This window comes from Saitoella complicata (genome assembly GCF_001661265.1).
Source record: "Saitoella complicata NRRL Y-17804 unplaced genomic scaffold SAICOscaffold_25, whole genome shotgun sequence".
Lineage (NCBI taxonomy): Eukaryota > Fungi > Ascomycota > Saitoellomycetes > Saitoellales > Saitoellaceae > Saitoella > Saitoella complicata.
The window spans coordinates 98532-113267 of NW_017567016.1; the positions used below are offsets into that span (position 1 = coordinate 98532).

Consider the following 14736-nt stretch of genomic DNA (forward strand, 5'->3'; position numbering starts at 1 on the left):
TTTTCATACCTCAGCGTTTCGTTTCTGGACTTTGTTTTACCCCTTTTGTTACGGAAGATGAACTTTTAGGTACAATATATTCATCTATACATCACCATTGCACGACGCGAGAACTCAATTTCGCTGTGATGGTCTTCTCCTTTACGTCCCCGAAATCGTCTTTGAAGTCGCTCGTGTTGAGCAGTGCATCGTCGTCAGGTTCGGCAGCGAGTCCAGCATTGCATGGAGTCGAACCTGGTTTCTGTGACACCATTTCCGCTTGAGACTGTAGAGGTCGGTGAGCTATTCGTTGACATGTGTCTTCTCTGGAAAGGCATGAACATACCTGAACGGTAGCGGCTTGAGATGGCGGCTCGGCCCAGATACGGTGCACTTGTTCGTCTCCGATGACATCTGCCAATGTCCTCTTTCTCGTGGTCGGTTCAAGCGTATCGTAGGCATATGTGATAGGCACTTGGGAGGCAGTGGGCAGCTCCTCGGGTTTCGACACAGGCTTCGGAGGTACGAGCTTGATGAGTTTGTTCCGAGAGGGAAGTTTCTTGATAGGCGATAACTGAATGGTCCATGGCTCTTCCATCATATACACCAGCTCGCCGTTTTGTAGTTGTTTAGAAAGTTGGAGGTTGAAACGTTTGGACCTCTCATTTCCCACGGAAGCTGATACCGGGGGACCGCAGCAGTGCTGACAGCGCGAACGTCGGACATAAATGAAAGGATGAGAGAGGACCGTTACTCGTTGGGTGGTGTCTGACGGGAGAGGGGAAGTCTCGGCTGAAGAGGAAGCAGCTGTCCCCCTCTTCTTGTCGCATCTCAATTGCCCGACACTCTTTCAGACCGCTGTACAACAACCAACAACGAAGTCAGAGGAGCAGGAAGTCATTCACCTCGCCTCTGTCGTTTTCAGTGACGCTCGCTGGTCGAGTAAACTACGTTCATTACAGTTTCTGCTCTGACTCGACACCGTCATTACCCCCATGATGCATATGACATCTATGGCACCCAGCCTACCTCTCACCTCCCCTCCTTCGAACGAAACCATCCGCTCGCCGAAATCGCCGGCTCCTTCTCCTTCTCCGGCGCCGACGACGGCTACTACCTCTACATCCATCCTGAATGTCACAGCCTTGGGATTTCCCTTCTCGGGAACAGGTACACCACCTCCGCCTGCCACCAAAGTCAGCGAGTCCGACATCGTAGAGACACCTGACGACAACGTTCCCCGTTTCTCTCATAACCCATTCGACTCATCTTTTGGTGAGGTAAACACTGACAGCAAGAGAGCCAGTGCGCTTGAATACATCGCGACGAACATAGATTCGCCTCTCCACGCCATTCAGAAAAATGGGGTTAGCGAGAAGCACCAGACCCATGACGACCTCGAAGCCACTCTCGAACGCTTGAGGTCCTTGGAGCGAAACCTGCACACGTCCTCTTCTTCCGCGGACAGGACGGCCAGTTCCTGCTCCGACCGCGCAGACAGAATCGAGACGCTCCTCCGTCCGCTTGAGCAGGATCTCAAGAGGACCGCAACGACGGGTTCGGGAAGAAGAGCCAGTTTCTCGGAAGTCAGGGCTCAACAGCCATATCTTGTGAGGTCGAGGAAGAGGGGGAATAGTTCTTCGGGGGTGTTGGGGCAAGTTATGAATGGGGGAGGAGAAGTGGTGAGGGCTGATAGTTGCACGTTGCCGCGAATGCTCGCCGGAGAGAATTCTTATGCACAACGTACGGCGACTGAAGCACAACATGAGTACACCCTTCCCCACGGCTCCCCCCGCCGCGGCGCGATTTCCAGTCCAAGCGGCACCCCCGCCCCCACCCGCTTCGCAAGCACAGGCGAACTCATCATCGAAGGCGACACGGTCTTCGAAGTCATCGAATCCCCAACCACCGTAGTGATGCCCCTCCGGTTCACCCCTCGTTCTCCCCGTACCCCTCGCACTCCCCGTACGCCCGTTACTCCAACCGGACCACCGAAGACTCCGGTGACGGGGAGTCCGAAATCGGCGATGTCCAGGAAGAGCTCGAGGAGTATGCCGAAGACGCCGAGGAGTGTTAAAGTGAGGTTTTCGAATGCGGAGTTGGAGTTGGAGATGCCGCCGCCTCCACCACCGCCGAATATTGGGCCCAAAAGTCCGCGGCATTTGACGCCCGGGGTTACGCTTACGTATCCCGAGCCGGCTCGGGCAGACGTCATTTCACCCACCAGCAGCTCTCGCAAGAGCCTCAAGTCATTTTCCCAACGCCCCTCCTCCTCCGCCACCCGTCCCGCCCATATTCCCACGCCTCTCGATCTCTCCGCAATCAGTAAAGCCGAAAAACACGGAAGTCTGACATCAATGACAGACCTAATCTCCCGTTCCCGCAAGCTCGAAAAGAAACTCGAGATGGGTCGTACAGCGAGTATGGCTTCCAGTCCGAAAAGTGGCAGGAGTCGTTGGGATTCGATTTCTGGGATCCTGAATGCATTTCCGCCGCCTACGCCCGCTGCTGGACAGCCGTATGCGAGGGAGGGTATGGTGCCGATCGAGTACGAGAAATTGGAATCCGCATCTACCCGGAACATCCGTCGGAGAATTTGTGGTCTTCCCGTCTGGGCGTTCATCCTTATGCTCTTCCTCATTCCAGCTCTCATCACCCTAGCCGTCGTTCTCCCCATCGAGATCGTGGGCGCGAAAAACAGTGTTACGGGACCTAGTGCGGCACAACTTGCGGGTTGTCAGTTGGATTTGCCGTGTTTCAATGGGGGCGTTAGTACGGTGTTGAGCGGAGGGCAGTGTGCGTGTTTGTGTACAGGGGCGTATAGTGGGGATCAGTGTCAGGTATCTGCGAGTGGTACGTTGAAAGACCCTATTTATCCCTCGAAGTGATCTGAGTTAACGGTGCGTTAAGATCCTGCCTGCACCCAGTTGAACCTGGGCAGCTCCACCGCCTCGGTCGGGAGCAACATCCCCTCTCTCCTCCAACTAGCGCCCTCCTTCGCCATTAACATCGATACATCAGCCGTCGTCTCCGCCTTGGAAAATTCAAATGTCTCCTGTACTGCGCAAAACGCCCTAGTCGACCTCACTCTTCCCTCTTCCTCCTCGAACGCGAAACGCTACCTCGTCGGTGAACTGATCGAAGTTACGTCTACCTATACCTCTGGAAAATCGGCACACCCAACGACATTTGCGACAATGACTTATGTCTCGGCAACCAGTATCACCATACGTCCTTCCTCCACCATCACGGCTGCGACTGCGACCGGGTTACTTGTCGATACAGCCATGGCAGCGCAGCCTACTGCCGGTGCTTCAGCTTCCTCCTCGAACGCCGATTCCAGTACTTTGAACTTTGCGAAATGTGCTCTCTTGGCGATTGTGCAGCAAAAAGGTATTGATGTGGCGAACACTGCACATTCTGCGCTACAGACGAACTTCAATCAGGGTGCTGGTATGGCGGGCAACGTGACTGTTGGAAGAAGTATTGTCATTGATTTGACGGATCAGCTCGTGAGGGGGTTGTAGGGTGTCGTCCTGCAAGGCGCGGAGAATATGTGGTATAATTACAGTATTTTGGTTAAGGAGGTCAACAGATGGCTTCCATAGCATACGGGAGGGGTCACGGTATTATTGTTGCATATCGACATTTAGAGTTTCTTTCTTATACTGACTTTGGACTTTGATTTTAGTAAGACATTGCAACTGAATTACAGGTTTTCTTGTCCAGTTTCCACAGCTGTAGCACGTCGTGAGAACGCGTCTTCTCACGCTCAAACAACCATGGAACCTTACAAGATCACTCGCAGCTGAGAGTAGAATTCAGATATCCAAAACTTTATTATCACTGATACACATATTTCTGCTAATGAGCATGCAAATGGCGCTCCATTCACGCTGTCTCCTCGGCAGCAGGGACTTCACTGCCCTCAGCAGGCTCAGGAAAAGCGGCGTCGTCCACCTGTCTGTCCACACCACCCATCGCCATCTTCGCATCATGCGGTTCAGTCTTCTCTCCCTTCGGCATGTTCTCGGCCTCGGCAGTCAGAGGGTTCTGAGCCTCCGCCAAAGTGCCCCTCACGCCCTCGGGCTCTCCACCCTGAATAACTGTCTGGGAGACGGTCTCGGTGTGCATTTCTGGAATCTCCTCGGTTTCAATCACAGTCTCCGTGTGAACGCTTGACTCGGTCAAAGTCTTCGTAACTTTCTTCGTTTCAGTGACGACCTTCGTCTCACGGCTCTTGCTCTCTGACTGCTCCATCTCAGAGGCAGAGTTCTGCACGGTCTCAACGAAAGTCAACTTGCTAGGGTCACCCCCAGCGGCGACCTGCTCCGCATGCATTCTCTCCAGCTCCTTGATCCTCTCGAATTCTTCTCCCTCGTAGACGCGTCCGTACTGGTCCTGCCCGCGGGTCTTCGTCTCAGTCTTGTACGACGTCTCGAAAATCACATTTTGCTGCTTCTTGAGAGCCTCAACCTGTTCATCGTTAAGAATGTTGCCGAACTGGTCACGGTACTCGACCTTGGAAACGACAGCTGGAGGGGATTGGCCGGAAGGCTGCTGAGGCTGCTGGGCGACTGGGGGCATCGCAAGGGGCTTCTGCTGAACAGGAACCTGAGGGTCTTGACGCTGAGTAGAGGGAACAGTAGTACTGGTAGGAACAGGACCCTTGACCGAGACCTGGGACGATGATTCGCCGAGGTACATGGACATGTCGTCGTGGAAAGTCTGGCAGTCAAAGTCCCAAGTCTTCATCAACTTACTCTTCTCGCACTGCGCCTTCGTCCATGGGCCTCCGTAGCTGAGGGGCATGTAAATGGAGAAGACGTACGCAGAAGCCATCAGAGCCAAGATGGTGGCAGCACTCCTAGCCTGCGCGTTACCCAAGAACTTCTTGGTGAAGAAGTCCCAGCCCTGGCAAAGCGTCAGGATTCCAAAGTAGAGGGCAGGGAAGTAGTGGTGCAAGAACAGCTGACGAGCCATGAGGAAGAAGGGAAGGTAGTGCAAAGCCCACCCAAGGACGTTGGTTCCAACACTCCAGTCGTAGTGCCTGACAGCCTCATGCTGGTAGTCGGTGTACCCTCTCTGCCATCTCAATGCAATCAACGCCTTGAAGGCGATGTACAGGAGAATAGCAGCGGTGGTACTGTACCATACGAGAGGGTTACCAATCAAATAGATTTGACGGTGGTCTTTACCCCAGAAGTTGATACCACGCTTCAGGATGGGCCAGCTAGTAGGTCTGGAATCCCAGTTATGAGACTCGACCAAGCCAGCGTTCGTAGTCCACATAACCTTCTGCAACTCCCAGAACTTGGCAAGGAATCCCGGCTTGCGGTAAGAAACCGTCTCGGCATCAGGACCGAAGTGAGGATTCTCATTGCCCTCGATGTACCAGATGGAGTTCGGCTTGGTACCCTGCTTAGCGCAGGTAACCTCCTGCTGTTCGAAACCCCAGTCAGGCAACTTCTGCTTGTGGGAAAAGAGTGCACAGCCGGTCATGATGTGGATCAATCTGAACTTGGTGTCAATGGCCCTGACGCGCTTCTTGGCGAGATCACCGCGAGACAAATCCTTCTGGATCTCGACACGGAAGAAGTCGTTGGCATCACCAGCGAAACCAGGGAAACCGTAAGCACTGACTTCATGCTGCCAGTCGGCCTCGGAGACAGGTGCCTTAACATCGTGGGAATGCAAGCGTTTGTCAGTGAGGATGTGGCGCAACTTGATGACCATTTTGTCCTCAAGGTAGATAGGTGCAGAGCCATCAGGCAAGACAATCTCAGTCTCGTTGTGAATCTCCCAGACGTTGTTATCGTCGCGGTGGGGGTAGAGGGTGATCTGCTGCTGCTTGGAGCCATCGGGATACGCGTGAGGGTGAGAGTGCAGGTATCCACCGTTCGTGTTCCAGTGACGAATGGCGACTTTGGAGCCGAAAGCAACGTCCGCGGCAGTAGCTGGGGCAGCCTTTCCATTGATAGTCTGCTGGAACTCGGGAGACATAAATGCATCGCCGTCACCAGAGTTAGTAAGACAGGCAAAGTGGATAGCGAACATGAACATATAGAATCCGACAGGGATACCGATCAAGCAGATCGCACGAGCAAAGAAGTGGTTGAACCACTTACGGGGGCTGACGGAGAGATCACCGAGGAGGTTCCACAGCTGGTGAACAGTCAAAGCACCGATCCAGGCGATCGTAAACAACCCGACCCACTTGATACTGGCGGTCAATCCCAAGGCCAATCCAGTGCCGGCCAGGAAGGTCCACCATCTTCCACTGAACGCATTGGCCTGCTGTCTTTCGAACATAGTCCACATGAAACTAGTGAGGGCGGTGCAGAAGATCAATGGCGAATCGAGGAGGATATGCCTTGACTGCGTCATAAGACCGTTCTCGAAGATGGTAAAACCTGCACCGAGGACAGCAGTGGTAGTCGCACACCCGGAAGCCTTCAGGGTCAAGAAAATCAGAGGAACGACCGCGACTCCGAGGAGTGCGGGGTAAAGCCTCATAATAACGTAGGGAACACCGGCGGAGAGGTAGTCCTTTCCGATTTCCTTGAAGTCGAATTCACCGTCGTAACCGCCCAAATAACCAACAAGCGCAAACAATAACTTGGCGAGTGGTGGGTGAACATCCATGAAGAACTTGCCGTTGATGTACTTCCTCGCGAAGCCTCCAAAGTGCACTTCATCGAACACAACACTGGACGGCTGAGACAGTTTATAGAGACGAACCGCCATCGCAACCGCGAGGAGCGCTCCGAGGATCTGCCAATCCTTCCCGAGCATGTTAAACAGCGATTGACTCTTCACAGATCCTGTTGTTGTGCCATTGGACCTCTTGGCGCTCTTGGTCGACTTGTTCGACACGGCGTCTTTCGAAGCCATTGTAGAGCCGGTGTCACTGTCTCTAGGCATTCGGTGTTAGCGAGGGTGAGGAGAGGACAATTGACGAGAGAACACGTACGGATCAGAGGGGTTATATGGTCGTGACGGTTCGTCGATAATGACACGTTTACCCTTTACACTGGGCGCCGACCCGAAGCGGGTGCATCACTCGCGCACGGGCCGCAGCCGAAGTCCATCAACTTAATCCTTAATTGACCTTTATTTTTACAGAAACGGATGGACATTGACATGGACATGGACAGTCGATTCAAGGGAAAGCAGGAGCCGGGCACAGCTCAAGTTCAATTGAGATGCCTCGTAGTAAAATGCAAAACTCCAATTCGAAGCACATCGAACCCAAAAAACTGCAGCAATCCCAGAAAAGCCCAAGACGACCGGAAGTCACATCCCACACACACGCCCGAACTCCTTTCCACCCCGACTTGTTTTGTTTTAGCGAACCACCCTCATCACAGGAAGAGATTCAGGTCGCTTAAGCGGTAGCCTCAGCCTTGGCGGAGCCGGCCTTCTTGGCCTGACCCTCCTGGAAGCCGTTCTGGAAGCGACGGTAGACGTCCTTCAAGTGGGACATGCGACCGGTACCAGTGGTCTTTCTGCGCTTGCCCTTGTCAGACCAGTTGACTACACACGATGTTAGCAATTATCGCAAGAAAAGCAATTGAACCCTGCGCACTACAAGAATGCGCAAGGCTGGGTCAGAACTTACACTTCCTGGTCTTGGCAGCGGGGTATCCACAGGAAGAACAGGTGTGCTTCTGGACGTGGAAGGAACGACGACCGCAACGGCGGCAAAGGACGTGGGACTTGTTGTGCCTAGGGAAAATGCGTCAGAGCACAGCTCTTCCACGCGGTCACCGAAACATCGAGCGCACAAGTCCTTTTTCCCGGAAGAAATTGGAACGAGATAGCTGATGACGGGACAGAGATCTAGACTGACCTCTTACCGAACGACTGGGTACCCTTGGTCATCTTGCCGGATTGTTGTGTTGAAGGTGGTTACCACACTGGTCCGAGCAGAAAGGGCAAATTGGAGGTGCGGCCTGCCAATTTCGTGTGGCTGGTGGGAGCGGGCGCAGCGGGGACGTCGGTGAAGCGCGCTGAACCCTAACAGCCCTCGAAGGACTGGGAGATGACGGATCGTACAACGTACATTTCCTTTTTACAAGCAGCGGGGAGCTATCATCATCATCTGTCACTGGCAACCCTCCAGTCCATCTCCCCACGATCACCCGCACCACTCGCCAACCCCAGCGGTGCCTTGCATCTCGTATATGTAACTGCCGAGCTCGAGAACGTTGGACCTCCTCGATCTTCTTCCCACCAAGATGGCATCTCTCCGTCTACCGTTCTTCCGCCTAGCTGCACGACAGGTAGCAGCATCATCACGTACATTCACAACCACAATCCGGAGCACAGCACGTCCACGGACCATTCAATCTCCCTTCACAACCGGCTACAAACAAGCTCGGCCACGTTTTAACCACTCACAAGCAAAACCCGAACCTAACCCCGAAAAACCTTCTTCAGGCCTCTCCGGCCGCCTCAAAGATCTCTCTAAAAAATATGGCTGGTCGGCCTTTGCAGTGTACATGGCCCTCTCCGCTCTCGATTATCCCATTTGCTTCCTTGCCGTACACACCATCGGTGCCGAGCAGATATCTCATTACGAGCGGATCTTGCTCCACCACCTCAAAGAATGGACGGGTTTTGAAAAGGAGCCGAAGACAGATGTGGAGGAGGAGGATGGGGGGAGCAGTGGAGGGAGTTGGTGGACGGAGGCGGTGGTTGCTTACGGAGTGCATAAGCTGTTGATTGTGTTCAGGGTGCCGGCGACGGCGGCGATTACGCCGGGGATTGTGAAGCGGTTGAGAGGTATGTCATCACCATTTATATCGCCCATCTGCCGTGTTTAGGGCTCCCAGTATGGGATTCCTCGGGCAGAATGGGCTGAGGCCGTCGTGAGAAGATGTGCTAACGAGTTTGTGTAGCTATGGGATGGAATGTCGGTAACATGGGTGATATGGTTGCGAAGGCAAAGGAGGTCAAGAAGGCACGAGACATTCGCAAGGCGTTGAAGGATTAGATAGACCTTCTGCAACTGAGGCAAAGGCGTCAAAGTTGTGTCTGACGCAAGGGAATTGAAGCACCAGCACATGACGTACTCCACTCTTGGGGACATGCATGTCATACACAGACGTACAAGTTACAAAAACACTGACAAAATTGATATTGATGACGAAACCCCAAGAAACTCCTTTTGCCCACTCTGTCTTTAGAACTTCAAATCGTAAATGAATGTGAGAAATTCTTTCGTGAGCCTCTCTTCGTATAAGTACCGACGCAACAATGTCCGGCCTCTTTCTCACGGCACTGACAGCGTCCTTTTGCCGGTTTGAGATCGACAGCTTAATCCCATCCCTGGTCCTTAACTCGTGCCCGACCACCCTTGTCCTTTCCTTCCAGACCACCCTACACAATCGTTAGCCCTGTTCTCTGCTCTTTCTGACAGCTGAACCCACCTCGACAACCAACCGATCAGTTTGGTACATCCCACTAATAGCAGCCTGCCTCTTCATCCTCTTCAGTTCATTCGCACCCGTCTGCAGCGCCTTATCTCTTGCTTCACCAAACAAATCACGATTCGCCCGGAAGGCATCCTTCGTGCGGCGGAGGGCGTAGTCGCGAAAGTTGTAGGCTGAGAAGGAGTGGGCTGCGCGGAGGAGAGAGCGGTAGAGACTGATTGGTTGAACGAGTTTGGGCATTGCGAATATATGGGGCTTTGATCACTTGGGTGCGAGGAGGCGAGAGTCGGTGACATCGATACGGGTGTAATTTCATGTGGGGTGATGCGTGCTGTACGGTGACGGGCAAGAAAAGTGGAAGGAGAACATGGAGGCTGAGTTGATTAGAAGCTGTGCAATTACGTGATCTTCTCCGCTTCTACTCGTATCGTCTACTCCCGGATCATAGGTAATTGCGTGCTCAGGTGGCTGCACCTAAAAAGTCCCCGCGGCGCCCGTCGAAGCGACTTCCTCGAGAAGAAACGGAGATTGATTGATTTACCTCAGCTTCGCACATCCTCCGTGTACGTCCTTCTCTATTTAAGATCCTCCGCGATCCCCCGCTGACTCGCTACAGATACAGATCAAAGATGTCTAACCCTCCTCACGGCCCCAACAACGTCCTCAAGGACCTCGTCGCTCGCGATGCTCCCATCCGCGCCCAGCTCACCGAGGAGTCTGCTTCCCTTCCCGACATCATCCTCACCGAGCGTCAGCTCTGTGATTTGGAGTTGATCATCTGCGGTGGTTTCTCTCCTCTCGAGGGTTTCATGAACCAGGCCGACTACGATGGTGTCGTCGAGAACCTCCGTTTGGCTGACGGTACCCTTTTCTCCATGCCCATTACCCTCGACGTTTCCCAGGCCCAGATTGACCAGCTCCAGCTCGCTCCCGGCAAGCGCGTTACCCTCCGCGATCTTCGTGATGATGCTCCTTTGGCCATCTTGACCATCGACGACATCTACAAGCCCAACAAGGAGAACGAGGCCGTCAAGGTTTTCGGTGCCAACGACTTTGCTCACCCCGCCGTTACCTACCTCCACAACTCCACCGGCGAGTTCTACGTCGGTGGAAAGGTCCAGGCCGTTAACCCCCCCTCCCACCACGACTACGTCGAGTCCCGTTACACCCCCGCCGAGCTCCGCGCTCACTTCGCCAAGCTCCACTGGCAGCGCGTGGTCGCTTTCCAGACCCGTAACCCCATGCACCGTGCTCACCGTGAGCTTACCGTCCGTGCCGCCCGTCAGCGCCAGGCTAACGTCCTCATCCACCCCGTCGTCGGTCTTACCAAGCCTGGAGACATTGACCACTACACCCGTGTCCGTGTCTACAAGGCCCTCATGCCCCGTTACCCTAACGGCATGGCCGTTCTTGCCCTCCTCCCCCTCGCTATGCGTATGGCTGGTCCCCGTGAGGCTGTCTGGCACGCCATCATCCGTAAGAACTACGGTGCCACCCACTTCATCGTCGGTCGTGACCACGCCGGTCCCGGTAAGAACTCCCAGGGTCAGGACTTCTACGGTCCTTACGACGCCCAGGACCTCGTCGAGAAATACCGTGACGAGCTCGGTATTGAGGTCGTTCCTTTCTTGCAGATGACTTACCTTCCCGAGAAGGATGAGTACATGCCCAAGGACCAGGTTCCCGCCGGTGTGCAGACCCTCGATATCTCCGGTACTGAGCTCCGTCGCCGTCTCCGTAACGGTCTTCCCATCCCCGAGTGGTTCTCCTACCCCGAGGTTGTCCGCGTGCTCCGCGAGTCCCACCCTCCCCGCAACCAGCAGGGTTTTACCATCATGTTGACCGGACACCACAACTCTGGCAAGGACACCATCGCTCGTGCCCTCCAGGTCTCCCTTAACCAGCAGGCCGGTCGTTCCGTCACCCTTCTCCTGGGTGAGACCGTCCGTCACGAGCTCTCTGCCGAACTCGGTTTCTCCCGTGAGGACCGCTACAAGAACGTCCAGCGTATCGCGTTCGTCGCTTCCGAGCTTACCCGCGCCGGTGCCGCTGTCGTCGCCTCCCCCACCGCTCCCTTCGACGACTCCCGCAAGACTGCTCGCGCTACCGTCGAGGCTTCTGGTTCTTTCTATTTGATCCACGTTGCTACTCCTCTCGAGTACTGTGAGAAGACTGACCGTCGTGGTTTGTACAAGCGTGCTCGCGCTGGAGAGATTAAGGGTTTCACTGGTGTTGACCAGGCTTACGAGGCCCCTGCTGATGCTCAGTTGGTTGTTGACATGAGCAAGCTGGATGTTCACTCTGCTGTTCACCAGATTTTGTTGTTGTTGGAGTCTGACGGTCTCCTTGCTCTTTAAATGAGTTGCATTGAGAAGGAAAGATAGATGAAGCAGGAAAGGGATGGTTTGTGCAAAGAAGAACGGTAAAAAAGGAGTTTCGATTTTGGAAGGCAAATTTTGTTTGGCATGTTGTGTTTAGATAGGTGAAGAAAGAGTATTCTCATTTGTACGTTATTGTGCTTGTCCCTTGTCATGCGTACCATCGTGGTACTGTTACGCCCATGCATAGATGACTTGAAGTAGAGGTGAGTTATTCATTCTGTCTATGCTATAATAGGCTATCGTAACCACCTGGATCTCTGCATTAAAGCAAGCCTACGCGGTCGTCTCCCGTGCTAGCAGTTAATCCATAATCTTCTTGACCTCCCATGGATAAGAGCCTCCTTCCGCTAATCCTAGCTCCACCATATCACCCCAAAACAATCTCATTCTCTGATCAGCATACGCCAAGTAATCAAACTCTTCCTCCTCTGCAACCTCATGCACATCATTCCACTCTCCATCTTCAGGGTGTGCAGGATCAGACGAAATAGCAGGTGTCTCGGTCACAGCCTGGATGACACCCCATATCGCCCACTGCGCGTGTGATGCAGCACGCCATACCTTGACTTCGCGTTCCAGTTTTTCGATTTGGGTTTCGATGATGGTGTTTTTGGAGGTCGTGTCGACCGGTCCATCGAGTGAGAACTCGGAGAGCCTGGGTGTGGTTGCCATGTGTTCCGCATAGGCTTTGTAGAACCTCGCTTGCTCCTCCGCCGTCGGATACCGTTTCTCGTCCATGAAGTGGGGGGTTGAACAGTGGTAGTCGGCCATCCATTCGCAGAAGTGGTTAGCGACGTCGTATGCCCGTGGACTTGGTCCGGAATATTCGAAATCGATTACGACAAGTTGGCGGTGTGCACGGGAGGGTTTGAGGGCGCTTGATGGTGGACGTGCAAGTCGGAGGAGGTTACCGTACTGCGTGTCGTTGTGGGCGAAGACGAGGGTCTGGTCGGTTGATGTGGAGTAGAGCCATTCACGGTACTTTGCGACGGCATCCACAAACTCTTCCCATTTCGTGCCGATGGCAAGACCGGAGCGGCCGGTAATGTGGGGGCATGATGATGCGCGGCGTTGAGCGATGACTTCGTATGCCTTTGCGAGCCATTTATCCCAATTCTTCCAGACTGCTGCTCCACCTGCCTTCTCTTCTTGCTCAAGACTGATGCCTTCGTGTAACTCCTTCATACGGCGCGCGATCCACTCTGAAGTTGTAGGTTCTCTCATACTTTCCTTGGTTAAGGGTTCACTTTCGAGCCACTGCTCGAAGCGGCCGTTGGCGAAGATACCCAGTAATCTGGGACCGATGCGCTGCCTGCTTAATCTAGCAACCATTCCAAGCTCAGCCGGTCGATCGATAAGATGAGCCACTCTCGGGCCATAGACACGGAGCAAAAGCTTGGGCGGCGGGTTGAAAGCGTGATCCGGAAGGACCGGGTTGTCTGGTGGTTTGACGAGGTACACCGCGTTCGTTAGTGCTCCCGAAATACGTGTACAAGTGGTGCTCTTCGCCGCCGAATGCGGTAGATGTCTCCATATAGGAACCTGTAGTTTGTGGAGGATTGACAGCACTGCAAAAGAGAACTCGTATGGAGCTGCTTCATTATCCAAGGTGATGTCGCATTCTGGAACCGTCTCATCGACTTCGCCCTCATCGGAACCTGAGGAACCATGACTAGATGAGCGACGGAGGAGTCTTGGTGGTGCAGAATTTGACGGGCGAAGGAGTGGTGACTTAGGGATCGTCGGTCGCATCCGCGGGGATTTGGTGTGAACGGTCGCCATGATCGCGTTGATCTGCTGTGGACAGGGCAAACGCCTACGTGAGAGCGGTCGCAGTACCTTGAAGAGAGAGTTTATCGTATCGTATCGTCCGCTCAACGGATGCTGGCTATGGTGGTGCTCTTGGTCGTATATGTATCGTCTGGGGAGATTCCGGGCTTCAGGGATCTCGGACGTCGGTTAAGCCACAGAGATCAGTCAACCCCCAGCCGAAAGTCACGGAACGTGCGAACTCTCTTCGAGAGTCTTTTACCTGGATATATTTGAAGGAACGGTATAGTATTCAACAAGAGTATTCAATAGCAAGCTCGATCAAGTCTCGGCATTAACCAGCAATACACGGTAGACAAGTCAACGAAGCCTGGGAAATCAGAAGAAACCGCGTAGCAATAGTAAAAGAAAGAAAAGAAAGACAAACCGATATGCTATCCCTTGAGCTTCTCCTCCACGCTCACTCGATATAATGATTCAAACCTTCGCAAACATGACCTAAACCCAGCATATGCTTCCAGCGACGTCGACATCGATGTCAACTTCAGACCCTCCCAGCATGCGCACCTTCATTGACAACAACGAACCTCCCAAGCGCAGTATCAAACTTCAAGTTCGGCAGCTTCCCAGCCTGAGGCTCTGGAACAGCCTGATTACTCAACTGCGCAAGTCCATCTCCATGACCATGGCCAGCACCCGGTCCCATACCACCATGTCCGTGGTTCATCCCCGGACCCATCGGAACAGCGTGACCAGGTCCTCCAGGCGTCCCAGGTCCGGGCCAGATAAAGTGTGGCAACTCGACGGGACTGTTGGCGGACGCATCACCCGGCGCACCGAACATGTTGCCATGGTTCAAGTGATGTCCGTGCGGATGAAACATCGGGCCAGCATCCATATCGAAGGAACGAGTGTGCTCCATGGGTCTCCCACCCGGCATACCATGGCCCGGGATAGACATGGGCGGGGTTCCGGCAGATTGCTGCGACATGGACATAGACATCGCGGTAGCCTGGGCAGCGGCGGCATAAGCAGCCATGGCAGCAAAGAAGTCACCATACATGGGAACTCCGGCCGGGCCTTGAGGACCTTGGAAGAATGTGGGGGCGAGGGTGCCGGGGAGGGAAGCGGCACGACCCATCCTGTAGCCGTTGAGTCCGGGAATGGGA

General features: G+C 54.0%; 7 protein-coding genes across 7 annotated transcripts; 3 read left to right on the forward strand and 4 right to left on the reverse strand.

Moving 5' to 3' along the window:
- Positions 1-753: 753 nt before the first annotated feature.
- SAICODRAFT_21504 (uncharacterized protein) lies at positions 754-3694 on the forward strand. Its single transcript, XM_019166432.1, has 2 exons — positions 754-2832; positions 2890-3694. Exons 1-2 carry the CDS (start codon positions 975-977, stop codon positions 3504-3506), a joined length of 2475 nt encoding a protein of 824 aa, XP_019021643.1. The 5' UTR covers positions 754-974; the 3' UTR covers positions 3507-3694.
- An 88-nt stretch (positions 3695-3782) lies between these two features.
- On the reverse strand, positions 3783-6999 carry SAICODRAFT_84777 (PMT-domain-containing protein). Its single transcript, XM_019171379.1, has 2 exons — positions 6953-6999; positions 3783-6895 (listed from the first exon to the last, which is right to left on the reverse strand). The coding sequence occupies exon 2, from the start codon at positions 6871-6873 to the stop codon at positions 3871-3873; it is 3003 nt and encodes a 1000-aa protein (XP_019021644.1). The 5' UTR covers positions 6874-6895; positions 6953-6999; the 3' UTR covers positions 3783-3870.
- A 367-nt stretch (positions 7000-7366) lies between these two features.
- On the reverse strand, positions 7367-7863 carry SAICODRAFT_61367 (60S ribosomal protein L37; the record flags this gene model as incomplete). The annotated part of the gene is made up of 3 exons (XM_019169838.1): positions 7367-7515; positions 7601-7707; positions 7832-7863. The coding sequence occupies 3 exons, from the start codon at positions 7861-7863 to the stop codon at positions 7367-7369; spliced, it is 288 nt and encodes a 95-aa protein (XP_019021645.1).
- Positions 7864-8360: 497 nt separating this feature from the next.
- SAICODRAFT_39410 (uncharacterized protein) lies at positions 8361-8768 on the forward strand (the record flags this gene model as incomplete). Its single annotated transcript, XM_019168611.1, has 1 exon — positions 8361-8768. A coding segment is annotated over one exon (408 nt), but the record flags the coding sequence as incomplete, so codon positions are not given.
- A 476-nt stretch (positions 8769-9244) lies between these two features.
- Positions 9245-9841, reverse strand: SAICODRAFT_21508 (iron-sulfur cluster biosynthesis protein-like protein Isd11). The gene is made up of 2 exons (XM_019166433.1): positions 9414-9841; positions 9245-9363 (listed from the first exon to the last, which is right to left on the reverse strand). The coding sequence occupies exons 1-2, from the start codon at positions 9654-9656 to the stop codon at positions 9301-9303; spliced, it is 306 nt and encodes a 101-aa protein (XP_019021647.1). The 5' UTR covers positions 9657-9841; the 3' UTR covers positions 9245-9300.
- A 104-nt stretch (positions 9842-9945) lies between these two features.
- Positions 9946-11773, forward strand: SAICODRAFT_73322 (bifunctional sulfate adenylyltransferase subunit 1/adenylylsulfate kinase protein-like protein; the record flags this gene model as incomplete). Its single annotated transcript, XM_019170843.1, has 2 exons — positions 9946-9979; positions 10033-11773. The coding sequence occupies exon 2, from the start codon at positions 10046-10048 to the stop codon at positions 11771-11773; it is 1728 nt and encodes a 575-aa protein (XP_019021648.1). The 5' UTR covers positions 9946-9979; positions 10033-10045.
- Positions 11774-12016: 243 nt separating this feature from the next.
- On the reverse strand, positions 12017-13567 carry SAICODRAFT_31831 (kinase-like protein). The gene has a single exon (XM_019168024.1). The coding sequence runs from the start codon at positions 13547-13549 to the stop codon at positions 12098-12100; it is 1452 nt and encodes a 483-aa protein (XP_019021649.1). The 5' UTR covers positions 13550-13567; the 3' UTR covers positions 12017-12097.
- Positions 13568-14736: the final 1169 nt, after the last annotated feature.